This window comes from Suncus etruscus, chromosome 6, assembly GCF_024139225.1.
Source record: "Suncus etruscus isolate mSunEtr1 chromosome 6, mSunEtr1.pri.cur, whole genome shotgun sequence".
In the NCBI taxonomy this organism is placed as follows: Eukaryota; Metazoa; Chordata; class Mammalia; order Eulipotyphla; family Soricidae; genus Suncus; species Suncus etruscus.
The window spans coordinates 23,464,974-23,479,116 of NC_064853.1; the positions used below are offsets into that span (position 1 = coordinate 23,464,974).

General features: G+C 38.6%; 1 protein-coding gene across 1 annotated transcript in view; it reads left to right on the forward strand.

Annotated features, from left to right (window-relative positions):
* Positions 1–14,143, forward strand: part of USP24 (ubiquitin specific peptidase 24) — a 140,153-nt gene that overhangs the window by 54,338 nt on the left and 71,672 nt on the right. Inside the window, 9 exon segments of the mRNA XM_049775466.1 lie at positions 1,020–1,127; positions 1,311–1,406; positions 1,487–1,648; positions 1,837–1,884; positions 7,845–7,952; positions 8,487–8,636; positions 9,265–9,396; positions 10,201–10,312; positions 12,119–12,195. Of these exon segments, the coding sequence (XP_049631423.1) occupies positions 1,020–1,127; positions 1,311–1,406; positions 1,487–1,648; positions 1,837–1,884; positions 7,845–7,952; positions 8,487–8,636; positions 9,265–9,396; positions 10,201–10,312; positions 12,119–12,195 (993 nt within the window).

Consider the following 14,143-nt stretch of genomic DNA (forward strand, 5'->3'; position numbering starts at 1 on the left):
CAGCAACGCCTCTCATTGACACATCATTCCAGGAAGATAGCTGGTAGAGGATTTGAAATTTTGTACTCTTAGTCTAGCACTGCAGAATAAAGAGAGTTTTAGTGCAGGACTGAAAAACAAGTTCCAGGTTTATAATGTTCTTCTAGACTAGAGTCTTTTGATTTTTGGGCCACACCTGACAGTTCTCAGGACTCCTGACTCTGAGCTCAGGAATTATTCCTGGTGGACTTGGAATCATATGGGATCCAGGAATTTGAACCCGGCTTGGCTGCATGCAACGCAGGTGCTCTACATGCTATATTATCACCCTAGCCTTCTTCTTGAGTCTTGACCTTAGTTATACCCTAATATAATTTTGTTTGATAAATTTTGAATTTACAGTTGAAGATTAGAGACATATGTATAGGAGTGGGGGGACATGTATTCTTACTACACTCAGTGAATGTGAATTTTAGATCCTGAGCAAATTCTGTAGATCTACATCTAAAAATGTCCTCCTAGCCTTTCAAGTCTCTTATGATAAAAAGCAAGTTGTAACAGAGCCCAATTAAGTTTAGAAAATAAATTTCCCAACAATAGGTTAGGCCCAGGGCTACATCTCTGCAGCAGAGATTTACTGCCCATGGGCTAATAATGTCATTAACATTAATTAGTATTAACGGCATAAAAATATGTACAGAATAACAAATGAGCCAGACTGTACTGTCAGATGAGATTCTCTTGGTCATTTACAAAATCTCAAAATTTTGTTTTCTGTAATAAAATCAGTTTGTTTGAATTGTTTTTAAACCAAATGAGATTGTCTTGTTCTTTGAAATGAGTATGTTGACCCGAGAACTTGACTCTCACCTCCCTTTATGTTGCCCTCTATGGCCCCAGGGAAACTTGCAGCTACAGCTTTGCAGTGACTGGAATCAGGCAAGCTTTGGTCTGTTTGCATTTGGCTTTTGCAAATTGGCTGATGGAAGACTTGGATTGTTTCCAAGTCCCAAGGTCTTTCTCGATGTGTTCTCTCCTAGTCGGGACAATCATCTACTGTGATCGAGAATATACATACTATCATTGCCGCAGCAGCCGTGAAATTTAATGCTGATCAACTTAATCATCTATTTGTTCTCATTCAAAAGGTACATGTTCAGACCACACCCTTTTATGTTTTTCTAAAATAAACTCCCTTTGAGGTCTCCCCCTCTAAATTAGCAGTGCTTAAATTTTGCAATGTGAACTTTACGTCCTTGCATGACTTCCCATTATGGTAAACAGGGGGATCATAAAGAAGCTCTGTGTATCCCCGTATTTCTGTTCTGTAGAGCTGGGAGACTGAGAGTGACCGAGTGCGACAGAAGCTCCTCAGCCTGATTGGACGAATAGGCCGGGAGGCTCGTTTTGAGACCACTTCTGGAAAGGTAGGAGACTCGAATGGATTTTTCTGGCTCCTGGATCTCCTTGCTAGTGGCTGGCTCCTCAGAGGCTTCTCTCCCTGCAGGTGTTAGATGTGCTCTGGGAGCTGGCCCACCTCCCTACCCTGCCCAGCAGCCTCATCCAGCAAGCGTTGGAAGAGCACCTGACCATCCTGAGTGATGCCTATGCAGTGAAGGAGGCCATCAAGAGGACCTACATCATCAAGTGCATTGAAGATATCAAAAGGGTCGGTTTCCTCCACGTCTCCTGATGCTGTCAGGGGGATAGTCTGAGGATAGGAGCCAAGTAGCGTTGCCTGCCCTATATTAAACTCCGTGTCCTGTCTTAAGAGTCCAACACTGAGAATCGGAGGGACTGTCTTTTTTTTTTTTTTTTAACTTGGTTATTTACATTTCTCTTAAAATGAATTTTCAGCCTGGAGAATGGTCGGGTCTGGACAAAAACAAGAAGGATGGATTCAAGGTAAGCATATGCAGTTGGAACTAGATAAAAGGAACACTCACTTATTCATTCCTTTTAATAAGTTAATATCATACGTTTAAGATAACAGTGTATTTCAGTGTTTTTCTGAGTATTTTAGATCAAAAATTGCTGTTTAAATGTTCACCTCTGAGCTATTCATCTTAAATCTTGGAGTCACCGACTCAGGGAAAGCGAATTCAGGGTCACGTTCAGGTCACATGCTCCTAAAGTTGAAGGTTCCAACATGAAATTTAGTTTGTCTATTTTAAATTAAACCCAAAATATAAAACGGGGCAGGAGAGATAGCATGGAGGTAAGGCATTTGCCTTGCATGCAGGATGGTAATTTGAATTCCGGCATCCCAGATGGTCCCCCGAGCCTGCCAGGAGCGATTTCTGAGCGTAAAGCCAGGAGGAACCCCTGAGCGCCGTCAGGTGTGACCCAAAAACAAAACAAAACAAAACAAAAAAAAAAACAAAGTATAAAACAACTTTAGAAGTATAAACAAAAAAAAGAAAAAAAGAAGTGTAATGGGTTCTGGAGGGAGATATGGCAGAACATTCACAGAATTTAAGTGAGGAGAAAGTGTGGGGGTTGGAGGTTCCTGCTAGCTGGGACCCTGTCCACTAAGGCAGAGCTGGTGGCCTAACCTTGCCTCTTTCCAACTGATTCAGGACTCTGATCTCAGCTGGCACTGCCTGCAGGAGCTGTCACACTGAGAAGCAGCAATGTCTGGAGCTGTCATGTTTTTGAACCTAGAAATCACCCCTCAGGGAGCCTCAGTTAAAACAGTTCCTCTCAAACCAGCTTCTATGGTTCCCACAGCCTCACCAGAGTGATACTTGCCTTCCCACCTGCCTGTGTGGGCCCTCGGTTGACCAGACCCAGTGTCCAGGCCAGCAGGGAGAGAGTTCATTTTTTTTGCTGAGCTGAGCAGAGATTTCATTGAGTGGCAGGGGCCTGGTCATTTTATCAGTGAAACCTGTTTCTTGGCTTTCACTGTATTCAGCATTTCTCTCAAGAGTGATCTCTGCACAACCAGTCAGAGGTGGTCAGTCACCATTGTTAGAGGCTTCAGTAACTCAGTAGGCCTTTATTCGTTCAGTCAAACTCCATCAGCTCAGCTTTAGCTGGGAACAGGAAAGAAATTTGTGCTTTCTATTCCTGATAATGACATTCGATCAAGTGAATTTTCTAAGTATAATCCAGATTCAGATTGTAAAAGTCATTTGCAATGAGTCAGGAAAGCTACAATCATGAGGAATCCTTCCTTTAACAGTGTTGTTCTCTTTGTGCTGGGATATCATTTCAATTTTCCCATTTCTCTCAAATCAGGTTTTTTTTTTATTATCTAGCAGCCTCTGTCTTTTTGATTAAAACTCATCTAAAGTTAAAAAATAGTCTAGATCCCTCTATTGTAGTAGGAGAAGGGTCTACCTATAGAAAAATAGTCTTGGGGTGGGAGCAATAGCACAGCAGATAAGCCACTTGCTTTGCATGTGTCCAACCCAGGTTTGATCCCTGACATCTCATATGGTCCCCTGAAGTGACTCCTGAGCTCAGAGCCAGGTGTGGCCCAAAAACAAACAAAAATTAGGTTTTTTCTTCCTGGTAACATATTTCTTCATGGATCTGAAGGTCAAAGGACTTTTCCTTCCTTACCAGGAAGTGGTTTTCAAAATCAGAAACCCCTTCCTGACCTCTGCTCCTTCCTGTGACGGCTGTGTGTCACTTAGCTTCTCCAGCAGTGCTGCATCCTTGTTTCTCTATGCAGTCACTTTACTCCTGTCTCTTGTTTTAATAACAAGACCCAAAAATACCAGGGAAAGTTTTAGAGCAATTCTGTAAGACTCAAAAGAGTAAATTATTTTCCTTTTCACATTTCCCATTGCTCCCAGTAAAAGTACCTGGATGTGCCCCTCTTTCACAGACTCCTACAGTTGTATTTGTCAACAGCCTTTTCAGTTGACCCAGTGATATCACAGATACTGTGTCTTAAAGTGCCGTGGCTGAAGGGGGGCAGTGGGAAGAGCAGAGCCCCCTGGCCAGGCAGGGGGGTGAATCTTATACTGCCACTAAAGGTGTTTTTTGTGCTATGCCCTTTCCTGCCAGGCAGCAAGGTGGGCTGACTGGGGATTATGTCTCCCTGCCAGGCTACACAGAAACTAAGCAAAGGGTAAGACATGATCACCCACTCTTACACCCCTCCCACCCCAGCTACCTCTATTCCCCAACTGATTCCCTTCCCTCTGCTTTTGACACTCTTCAAACTCCCGAGTCCCACTGTTGTGTTCAGAAATTCTGACCCTTCATAACTTGATTTCTGTGGATTCTGCCAGGAAACCCCGGGCTGGCTCCCTGAGTCCTCTTCCCCTCGCTTCTTTGATACCTTCCACTGTCTGCCCCTAGTGCTTTCCCTCTTATTTCACTTATTTTTCCCCAATTTAATTAAAAATTGTGAGTGTACTCACACCACTCTCAAATTGCTAAACCAGCAGAAATCATTTTCTGTCAGAGGTGTTCGTTCCTGAAGACTCTGAGCACCTGGTTGGGTGCCTGACAGCCTTTCTCGAAGTGTGCTTCCTTCTCTTGCTCCCCCTTCCCATGAGGACCTTCAGGCCCCTGCCTACCCATAGCCCAGAGTTCTGACGTGCCAACATGTCAGTGAAGGTAGAACGAACAGGATGCCTGTGGGACAGTTTCACAGTGGTGTACTGAGCGCAGGAGGAAATGCTACTTAAAAGAGTCCTCCCACACAAACAGTTTTACTTTCATTCTAGGTAAATGACTAGGTCTGAAGAAACAGGCAGGAGTGGGCTGTTCAAGAACTCAAGAAAGCAGTTGAAAGCTTTGTTCAGATATTGTTGCAGAAAAGTTAGAATCAGCTGACTTTTTGCAAAAGTCTTTTAAGAAGTTCTAGGAAGGCATGTTTAAATATGATAATCAATGAGCCTTCTGTGGAAACGATCTGAAATAGAACATGCTTCCTCCTGATTCCTCATCACTGAAAATACCAGGGGACTAGTCATTGAGTAAATATGAATAGGAGAATGTAGACATATGTTAACAGGTCAACAGGTAAAGCAGTTGACTTCTGAGGCTTCATCTAAAGCTGAGTCTAATTTGGACCAAACATTAATTTCCTCTTCTGACTCCTCTGCTGTATTTTAAGCCCCATTTTTGTTTTACTTGTTTAGCATAGCCTTGCCCCTTTCTTAAGAGGAGACTACTTTAATTCTTCCTTCTAATTTAGCAATTTCATATAAATATGGTAAAGAAATACCTTTCCTGTTAAAATTTACTTTTAACATTCCACTGTTACATGATTTTTTTGTGTTACAGAACTCCATTAAAAAATGATTTTCAGTGTTAAGTAAAAAATTCTAACCCTTAATTGGTTTACTCAGTCACAATGCTACTTTCAATATATCTGATTATTTGCAAAGGCTTCATTTTTATATCCTAATCATTTTGGGAGATAGCAGTTTGGATTAAACCATAGAGCTTTTTGTTCTTTATCATTTTGCAACTTTTTTTTTAGCAGAAATACTCTAGCTAATTTTTAGGTATTTGGCCTTTAATGTGTACCTTATTTCTCTGATTCTAAGATGCCAGAGATTTCAGCCTGTGAACCAGATTTGCTAAGATTATGATGAAGTAAAACTGAGTATGCATTTGACTTGCACCCTTCATTTGTTGAAATTCACAGTCACATTTGATTCTCAGCCTCCTTAGACCAGTCAGTAGATTGGAGCTTGCACACTGCTTTTCATCACATGTAGTGGTGCTTTTGACTTCTCTGAAATCTTCAAGATTGTATACATGGGTCTTGTATGCTTTCCCCCTTTTTTGGTAACTCAGTGCTTTCCCCCCTTAATTGGGTTGTGTTAAACAGCTTCTCTTATTGAGGTGCGGCTTTGGCAGAGAAACACTTAATGCTGAGTGGTGTTGCTCTTCCCAGGGTATAAGGTCTCTCACACCAAGTTTGTCTGAGAGCAATGGCAGTTTTTCTTTCTTTTAGTTGATGCACACATCGAAAGACCTGCAGGCTAGTCAGTGTTGGATCCTACTGTGATTTTTATTTTTTGATAGTGTGAGGTAACAAGTCAGTTATCTGAAGTTGAATAAAACAGCCATTCTTTCTGGGTATTATCTAAAAGAGTAACAAAAATGACAGGTAGATTTATTAGGACCAACCTTTTATAGAAAACTAAGTTGTGCATACTCAGGGAAGGACAGTGATGTCATGCCCTTACTTACTCCTATGCCCAGGGGTCAGTACCTTCCTTTGAACCTATTAGGAGAAGTATCAATTTCAGAAATGTTAAAATTTATAAAATCTATATCTTAGAATCTAGGAAATAATGGTATTTGCTGGTTGATTGACTAATTTCTAGGAAAATTTGCATTATTTTTGGCAATAATTCTTACGTTTACATATTCAGTGGTGCTTTTTAAAAAATTAAAATAAAAGTAAGTATTTTTCTGAGCTGGGGAGATAATTCAAAAGGCAGTGGTGCAAGAAATCCAGCTTCAGTCCTCAGCACCAGATGGTCCCCTAAACATCACTGGGTATGTCTGAAGAGCAAGGCAGACACCCCTGCCCCCCCACACTTTTAAAAGTCATACACAGATATTTCTACTTGACCCCCCCCCCCATGAACACACACAGATATTTCTAAGACACATACACACAAAAATATATGCAATTCTATTCAGTATGAGTCATCATCTTACAGAAGAACCTAAGGAAGAAAGATTTAAAATAATAAAATTCAACCAGTGATGTGACAGAGCATGTTGGAAATCCAAGGTATTTCTGGAACCACGTGGTCCCCACCACACCACCAGGAGTGACACCAAAGTACCTACTCCTGGGGATAGCTCAAAAACCAGAATAATAATAATAATACTAGTAATTGAATTCACTCTTTGTCAGTAAATGCTAGGGACTTTTACCTGTACTCAGTGTTTTAGAGACATCATATGATTAATAGTATTAATGTTCTTAGAGATTTGTCAGTGAAAAGCCACAGTGCAGAAGATTCTACTTATTAAAATGTGGTTATTTTTTAAAAAAAGACCATCACATCAGAGCAGTGGTGCAAGCCATAAGGCGTCTGCCTTGCACGTGCTAGCCTAGGACAGACCGCAAATCAATCCCCCGGCATCCCATATGATCCCCTAAGCCAGGAGCGATTTCTGAATGCATAGCCAGGAGTAACCCCTGAGCGTCACTGGGTGTGGCCAAAAAAAACAAACAGAAAAAAAGAATATCACACGACTTTTCAGATATGTATGTTATCTGGAATGTCATATCTAGTAAAATATTTGAAAGTGTCTAAAATATTAAGTATAAATTAATATACTATAATAATTACTAATATGAAATTATCTTATAAAATTGTTTTAATCAGGATATAATAGTACAGCAGGTAGGGTGCTTGTATCTAACCTGGGTTAGATTCCCAATACACTACATTATCTCCAAATCCGGCTAAGAAACCCTGAACACTTCTGGGTGCTGTCTAAAAACTAAAGAAAAAAAATGACAGTTACGTTTTATACCATTTTACTTAATAGATGGTTCAGTAACTTTCAAGTAAAGCTTTTGCCATCGGTTAATTTTATTATACTAGTTCTAGCAGTCTGCACTTCTTAAATCTCTCCTCTGAAGTTGCTAATTCCTTGTCTGTTTTTTGCTAATGCACCCCTTATACATTGACTGTCACTTCACATCCACTCCTGTTTGCAGTTCTTGGCCTTAGGAAATTGCATGCAGAATAAAGAAGTTGGAGACAATTAAGAATGCATGCAGATAAACTATAAATGAGCAGTGTGAAGAGAACAAGAATAAAATGTGTAACAATAAAGCCTGATTGACTTGGAAATATTTTATAGTTAATTCAGTTAGTCATTTACTTCTAAATTTAATTAATGCATCTTCTTTTCAACTCTAGTCATCTCAACTGAACAATCCCCAGTTTGTATGGGTGGTACCAGCTTTGCGTCAGCTCCATGAAATCACCCGCTCATTCATAAAGCAAACCTACCAAAAACAGGACAAGGTAAGAGTATAGTATCTTTGATCATTATGTAATAAGAATAAAGTTATTGGGCTTTACAGTCACTATTACATTTTATAGTTATTGAATCAGTTTATATGTATTTTTTTATATTGCAGAAAGAAGATTTTCCTTAGGCCAGGTAGATAGTATAGTGGGTAAAGTACTTCCTTGCAAGCACCTGCCTTGTGCCTCTTGAGTGCAGAGCCAGGAGTAAGCCTTGAGCATAGGTGGATATGGTCCACCCAAAAAAGGAAAAAAAAACAAGCAAAAAGACTTTAATGTATAAGAAAAGTAAATTCTTTTGAAAGACTTCTTTTAAATAAGAGTGTCTGTGTATCTTTTAGAAGGAAAAGTTTTGACAGAGAGGTTGGTTTCCTGATGAATGTCCTTTGTGGCTTGGTTCAATTTATTTCTTCTCTATAGAAACTGACAAAACAGAAAAAGAGCTTGTGTTAAACTGACCAAGACCCTGCAGATTCTCATGTCATTTTCCTTACTTTTTCTTTCTTTCTTTTTTTTTTTTTTTTTGCCAAGAGCATTATTCAAGACTTGAAGAAAAACTTTGAAATCGTGAAATTGGTGACAGGAAGTTTGATCGCCTGTCATCGGCTTGCAGCAGCTGTGGCTGGACCTGGAGGCCTCACTGGCTCCACACTGGTGGATGGCCGATACACCTATCGGGAGGTATCTGACACTGCCTCTGTTCATTCATTCATTCATTCATTCATTCATTCATTCATTCATTCACAGCAGCCGTTTGGTCTTTTTGCACTTTGACCTGTAAACTAATACTTGTGGTATGTGATCCTGACCAGGTAGCATGAGATGTATCAGTAACGATGGGACCGTTTTATGTATTGGTTGTAAGTTGCTGTAAATGAAACTTTAGAAAGTTGTCCTTTTGGGATAAATCTTTCAGTAAATCACCCAACTGATCACACCTGTGATAAAGTAAATGAATGCTCTAATCCAAAATAATTATCTCTGTGAGTAATAGCTTTTTCCTCTATAACTTGATTCACTTGTAACGTTTCTAAAAAAAAAAAAAAAACTATAAAATTCTCTTAACTCACCTGTTTTAAGTTTATTGTATTTTACTTTGATATTGTGGAAATCAACTAAATTTGTAATAAATATATTGTTTTTGCTACATTGTGCTTTCATCTTAAAAACATTTCTCACATTAATATTTTTCTTCAAATTATATAACAAAGAATTAGGCATACCCATTTTGTTAGTTTTAAGGTTTTATTTAAATCTTGTTTATTAAATATTAATTTCTAGAATTAACTAATAAGCATTTTTTTTCCAGTATTTAGAAGCCCATCTGAAATTTCTGGCATTTTTTTTGCAAGAAGCTACCTTATATCTGGGTTGGAATCGTGCCAAGGAAATTTGGGAATGTCTTGTGACTGGTCAGGATGTTTGTGAATTAGATAGAGAGGTAAGATAGCAACTGTAGATAAAGAGAATGGCACTCAAAATGTGTATGTGAGTGTAAAAAAATATTACTCAACTTATTATGATGTCTATAAAGAGAAGTGCAACTCAAATTCTTAGAGTGTACATATCAGTGTTACATGGTGTTTCAATTCTAAAAACTTAATTTTCTAAAATCATTAATACTAATATGAACTAGCAGCTGAGGTATAAAAAATGTGTGTGGTGTCTTTATGTAAAAAGGACAAATGCGTGAGATGTTTGGTAACATTTTTGATAAAATGCCACTTCTGCCAAGTCAATGCTGCTAGAGAATTCCAGGTATATCATTTAGCTTGTTTTTCCTGCTGTGGAACTAATTTTGAGTTATCAACAGAAAACTTTGAATTTCAGCAAAACAAAAAACAAACAAACAAACAAACAAAACGCCTAGACACAGTTTGAGCAGCTGTAAATAGGTGAAACCAGCACAATCCGTGCTTTGAGTTTCACTGAGAGTGAAACATTGCTCTGATCTCAGTCCAAAGATGAGTTTAAATTGCTTTCGTTAGATGTGGGAGGCATGAAACGTATCCCAGGGCTGGCTGATGGCACCCAGTAGGGCTCATTACTAATGTTAGTAGAAAATCTAGATGGAAATTTTCCTTATCTGGGGAAAAGAGCAATGGTCACTGCTTTGTTTATTTCCGGTGTTCCAAGCATTTCAATTTGGGGAGTTTGGCAATACAGTTTTGGAAAAATTAACAGTAATTTCTGCATTTGATTTGAAGTGGATTTGGTAATGGTTAATACTTGTCTTTCCCCACAGATGTGTTTTGAATGGTTTACAAAAGGGCAACATGATCTCGAGAGTGATGTTCAGCAGCAGCTTTTCAAGGAGAAAATTCTTAAATTGGAGTCATATGAAATCACGATGAATGGTAGGAGCAAAATCTAAATATCTCTGTTTTGATTCTTTAAGAAATTTTATTTCTGCTTTTCCTTTCTACTTCTCAGGAATAACCAGCCAGTTTGGCATATCCTTCCAGAGATTTCCTTGTGGATTCTAGGGCACATCTATATGTGTGTTTATATACTTAAGTAGATTTGCTTGTTTTTGTTTTGGGGCCATACCTGGCAGAATTTTAGGTCTTACTCCTGGCTCTTCACACAGAAATTACTTCTGATAGGCTCAGGGAATCATACAGGATCCCAAGAATCAAACCAAGGTTTGCCATGTGTAAGACAACCACCCAAACAGTTATACTATTGCTCCGGCCCCTAGGTAGATTTTTCTTTTTTAACTTTTATGAGTATTGAAATTATGTCTTGATAGCCAAGTGTCTTCAATAAAGCTAACTAATACAAAAGAAGATTTATTGGTGCCAGAACATAGCTTAGTTATAGAGCATTTGCTTTGCCTATGAGATACTCTGGATTTGATCCTCAGCACCACACATGCACATAAGTCTATATACACTCAATAAAGTAAAATGGAATCAGCTAAGGTAAAAACAAACAGAAAAAAAAGAAATACCTTTTTTTAATTGTTTCATTTTGCTTTTTTAGAAGATTTTATTTTGAGATGTAATTCATATACTATAAAACTAATTTCTTAAAAACTAGTTTTTAGTGTATTCACAACTATTTTGTTAACCCAGAACATTATCATCGCTCCAAAAAGAAACCCTCTGCCCTTTAGCAGTTAACTCCTCATTACCCTCCAATTACTTCCCTGTTTCTGTCTCCCTGGATTAGCTTAATGTGAATTTCATATATAGAGAATCATATGTAATATTAAATAAAAAAGCAAAGGTTCTGCTACTGGTTTATACTGTTTCATGAAAATCAAATCAGGATGTAGCTTTCTTTTCTTTTCTTTTGTTCCCTTCCTCTTCCTCTTCCTTTTTCTCTTTCTCTCTCTCTCTCTTTTTTTTTTCTCCAACTATTTCCAGTAGTGCTCAAAGGTTAGACCTGGTTCTGCACTGAGGAATTATTCCTGGTGCTACTTTGGAGAACCACATGGGTTGCTTAGGATCAAAGCGAAGTTGGCCTCGTGCAAGGCACACACCCTACCTGCTATACTATCTCTCCAGCCAGCCCAGGATATGACCTTTTAATGTCTGACAGCTTTTATTATTATAATAACTTTAAAGTTCACCTAAGTTGTGACACGATCAGTGCTTCATTTCGAAAGTCCTGTGACTGAGTGTAGTTCCATTGTAGGACTTGATCATATTGCGTTTATGCATTCTTTAACTGATGAACATTTGGGGGGATTACCACTTTTGGCAATTGTCACAATGCTCCTAAAAACACTCAAGTGCAATTTTTTATTTTGACAAAAGCTTGAATCATCTTGGGTATAAAATTGCTCTCTTATGTATACTCTTTGAAGAAATGTCTTTATATATTTTGTTTTTTAATTGTTGGGTTGTAAGAATTCCCCCTATTTTCTATACTAGCTCCTTATCAAGCATATATTTTGCAAATGCTTTGCCCCATTTTATGACTTGTCTTCATATTCTTTAGACTCCTTTGAAGCACAAAAGTCTTGAATTTTGTTAAAGTTTAATTATCAGTTTTCTTTCTGGTGGTTTGTGCTTTGGGCTTCATATACGAAGTCTTGAAAAATTGAGCTTTGTTTTGTCTTAAGAATTTTATAGTTTTGGCTCGTAAAACACTTAAAGGCTTTTGTTGATTATTTGTTAGTTTGCATGAATTTATCTGACATTCTATAATTTCAGGTTTTAACTTATTTAAGACTTTTTTTGAAAACGTGAACCTCTGTGATCACCGTTTAAAAAGACAAGGAGCTCAGTTGGTAAGTACATTATTTTTAAATTGCAGACAGTCTGAAAAACAACAGGAAAATGTGTTGTCATTGAAAGAAAACTTTTTTTAAAAGACTGAGCATCTCCTTAGAGCAGTGTGTGACTCAATGCTAGAGGGCCTGCCCTGCATATGTGAACCCCAGGATTCTTTCCCTGGCAGCATGAGCAAAACAAAGCAAAAACCAAAACAGAATGAGCCTTACCTTGCCTGCCACCTTCTGCACTTTCCACAGCTTCTCTCAGAGAAGACCATGCAAAACTCTTCTTTCTGTCTGGCTGTCCACCAGTTGACTGTGACTGTGAATTCAGAGTAGGGTAGTGAATCTAAACCTCCAGCTTTCAGATCCAGAAGGTCATATGTACCTAGGACAGCAACTACCTTTATTCTAGAATCACAACAGGAAAATTTGGAATAAAGGATTCAGAACAGACTGCAACAAGAAAATACAGATCTGTAAGATAGATGTATGCAGCTGGTTTTTATGTGTTTTTAGGCATCTTTAAAAAGAAAGACTAGGGGCTGCAGCAGTGATCCTCAAACTACGGCCCATGGGCCACATAATGTATTTGTTCCTGTTTTGTTTCTTCACTTTAAAGTAAGTTATATGCAGTGTGCATAGGAATTTGTTAGTAATTTTTGTTTTTACTATAGTTCAGCCCTCCAACTGTCTGAGGAATAGTGAACTGGCCCCCTGTTTAAAAAGTTTGAGGACCACTGGGCTAGACGAATAGTACTATGAGTAGGACACTTGCTTTGCATACACCCCACCATGGTCCTTTAAGCCTGCCAGGTTGATTTCTGAATGCAGAACTGGGAGTACCCCCTGAGCACAGTGTGAGTGCCCCCTGCCAAAAAAAAAAAAGGGCAAAAAGTAACACTTTGAGGTTTCATTTGAATGTTCTTTATGGGTAATAATATTTCTAGGTTCAGTAAGCACTGAATCCTTTTTTGTTTGTTTGAGGTTTTTTGGCCACATCCAGGGGTGCTCAGAGGTTACTCCTGCCTCTGAACTCAGGAATAACTGTCTGTGGGCTTAAGGGACCATATGAGATTCTTGGGATTGAACTTGGGTCGGCCTTGTGCTAGGCAAAGGCCCTGCCTTCTGTATACTATCACACCACCTTTAATCTGCTATTTCTAATAGATCTTTGAGAAAGACCAGATTGAGTCTCCAGGAGCAGTGACCCCTTCTAGCTTGAGTTAACTCTCTCTTGAGAAAACATCTAGTAGTTAGTGCCAATTCTGGTAGTTGTAGCCTCAGCATCAGAGCTGGGCAGATGTACAGCCTGGCTTCCTGCATCTCTGGAGGGAAAACCTTTCAATGGCTTCTGGTTCCCATTTCTGCTGCCCAGGGTCCCCATTGCCTGCTTGTTGGTTAAAGTGCCACATTTGTACAGTACTTAGTTTTACAGCTTGAATTGGGCAACCTTATTCATATTGAATTCAAGAGATAGGCCTTATGACATAATGACAGTTCTGTGATTTGTATTTCACCATATTGTACTATGTAATTTAAGTTTTTGAAGTCAGATAATTTTATTGAGGACTGAATAATTGATGTTGAGGTCTGGAGCACATGCAGGAGCCAGCTCTGATCATCCCTTGCACTGCAAGGTCCCCTAAGCACACTGAGAATAACCCTAGCACTCGTACTGGGAGTAGCCTCTGCACACAACCTCCAAAAAATGCATAATCACTCTTATTGTACATTAAATAACTACTATAATAGTATTAAGTTGGCATTTATTTATGATTTAATTAGCATATAACTTTTCCCGAAAAAGTATGGTGTTCAGAAAATACTATACAGAATTGTGGAACTTTGTTTTTGGATGATTTTTTTTTAGATTTTTTTTTAAATTGATTTTATTTAAATTGATTTAATAATGCATTTTAGAATTATATAAGCCAGATGGAAAATGACAAGCTCAATATTA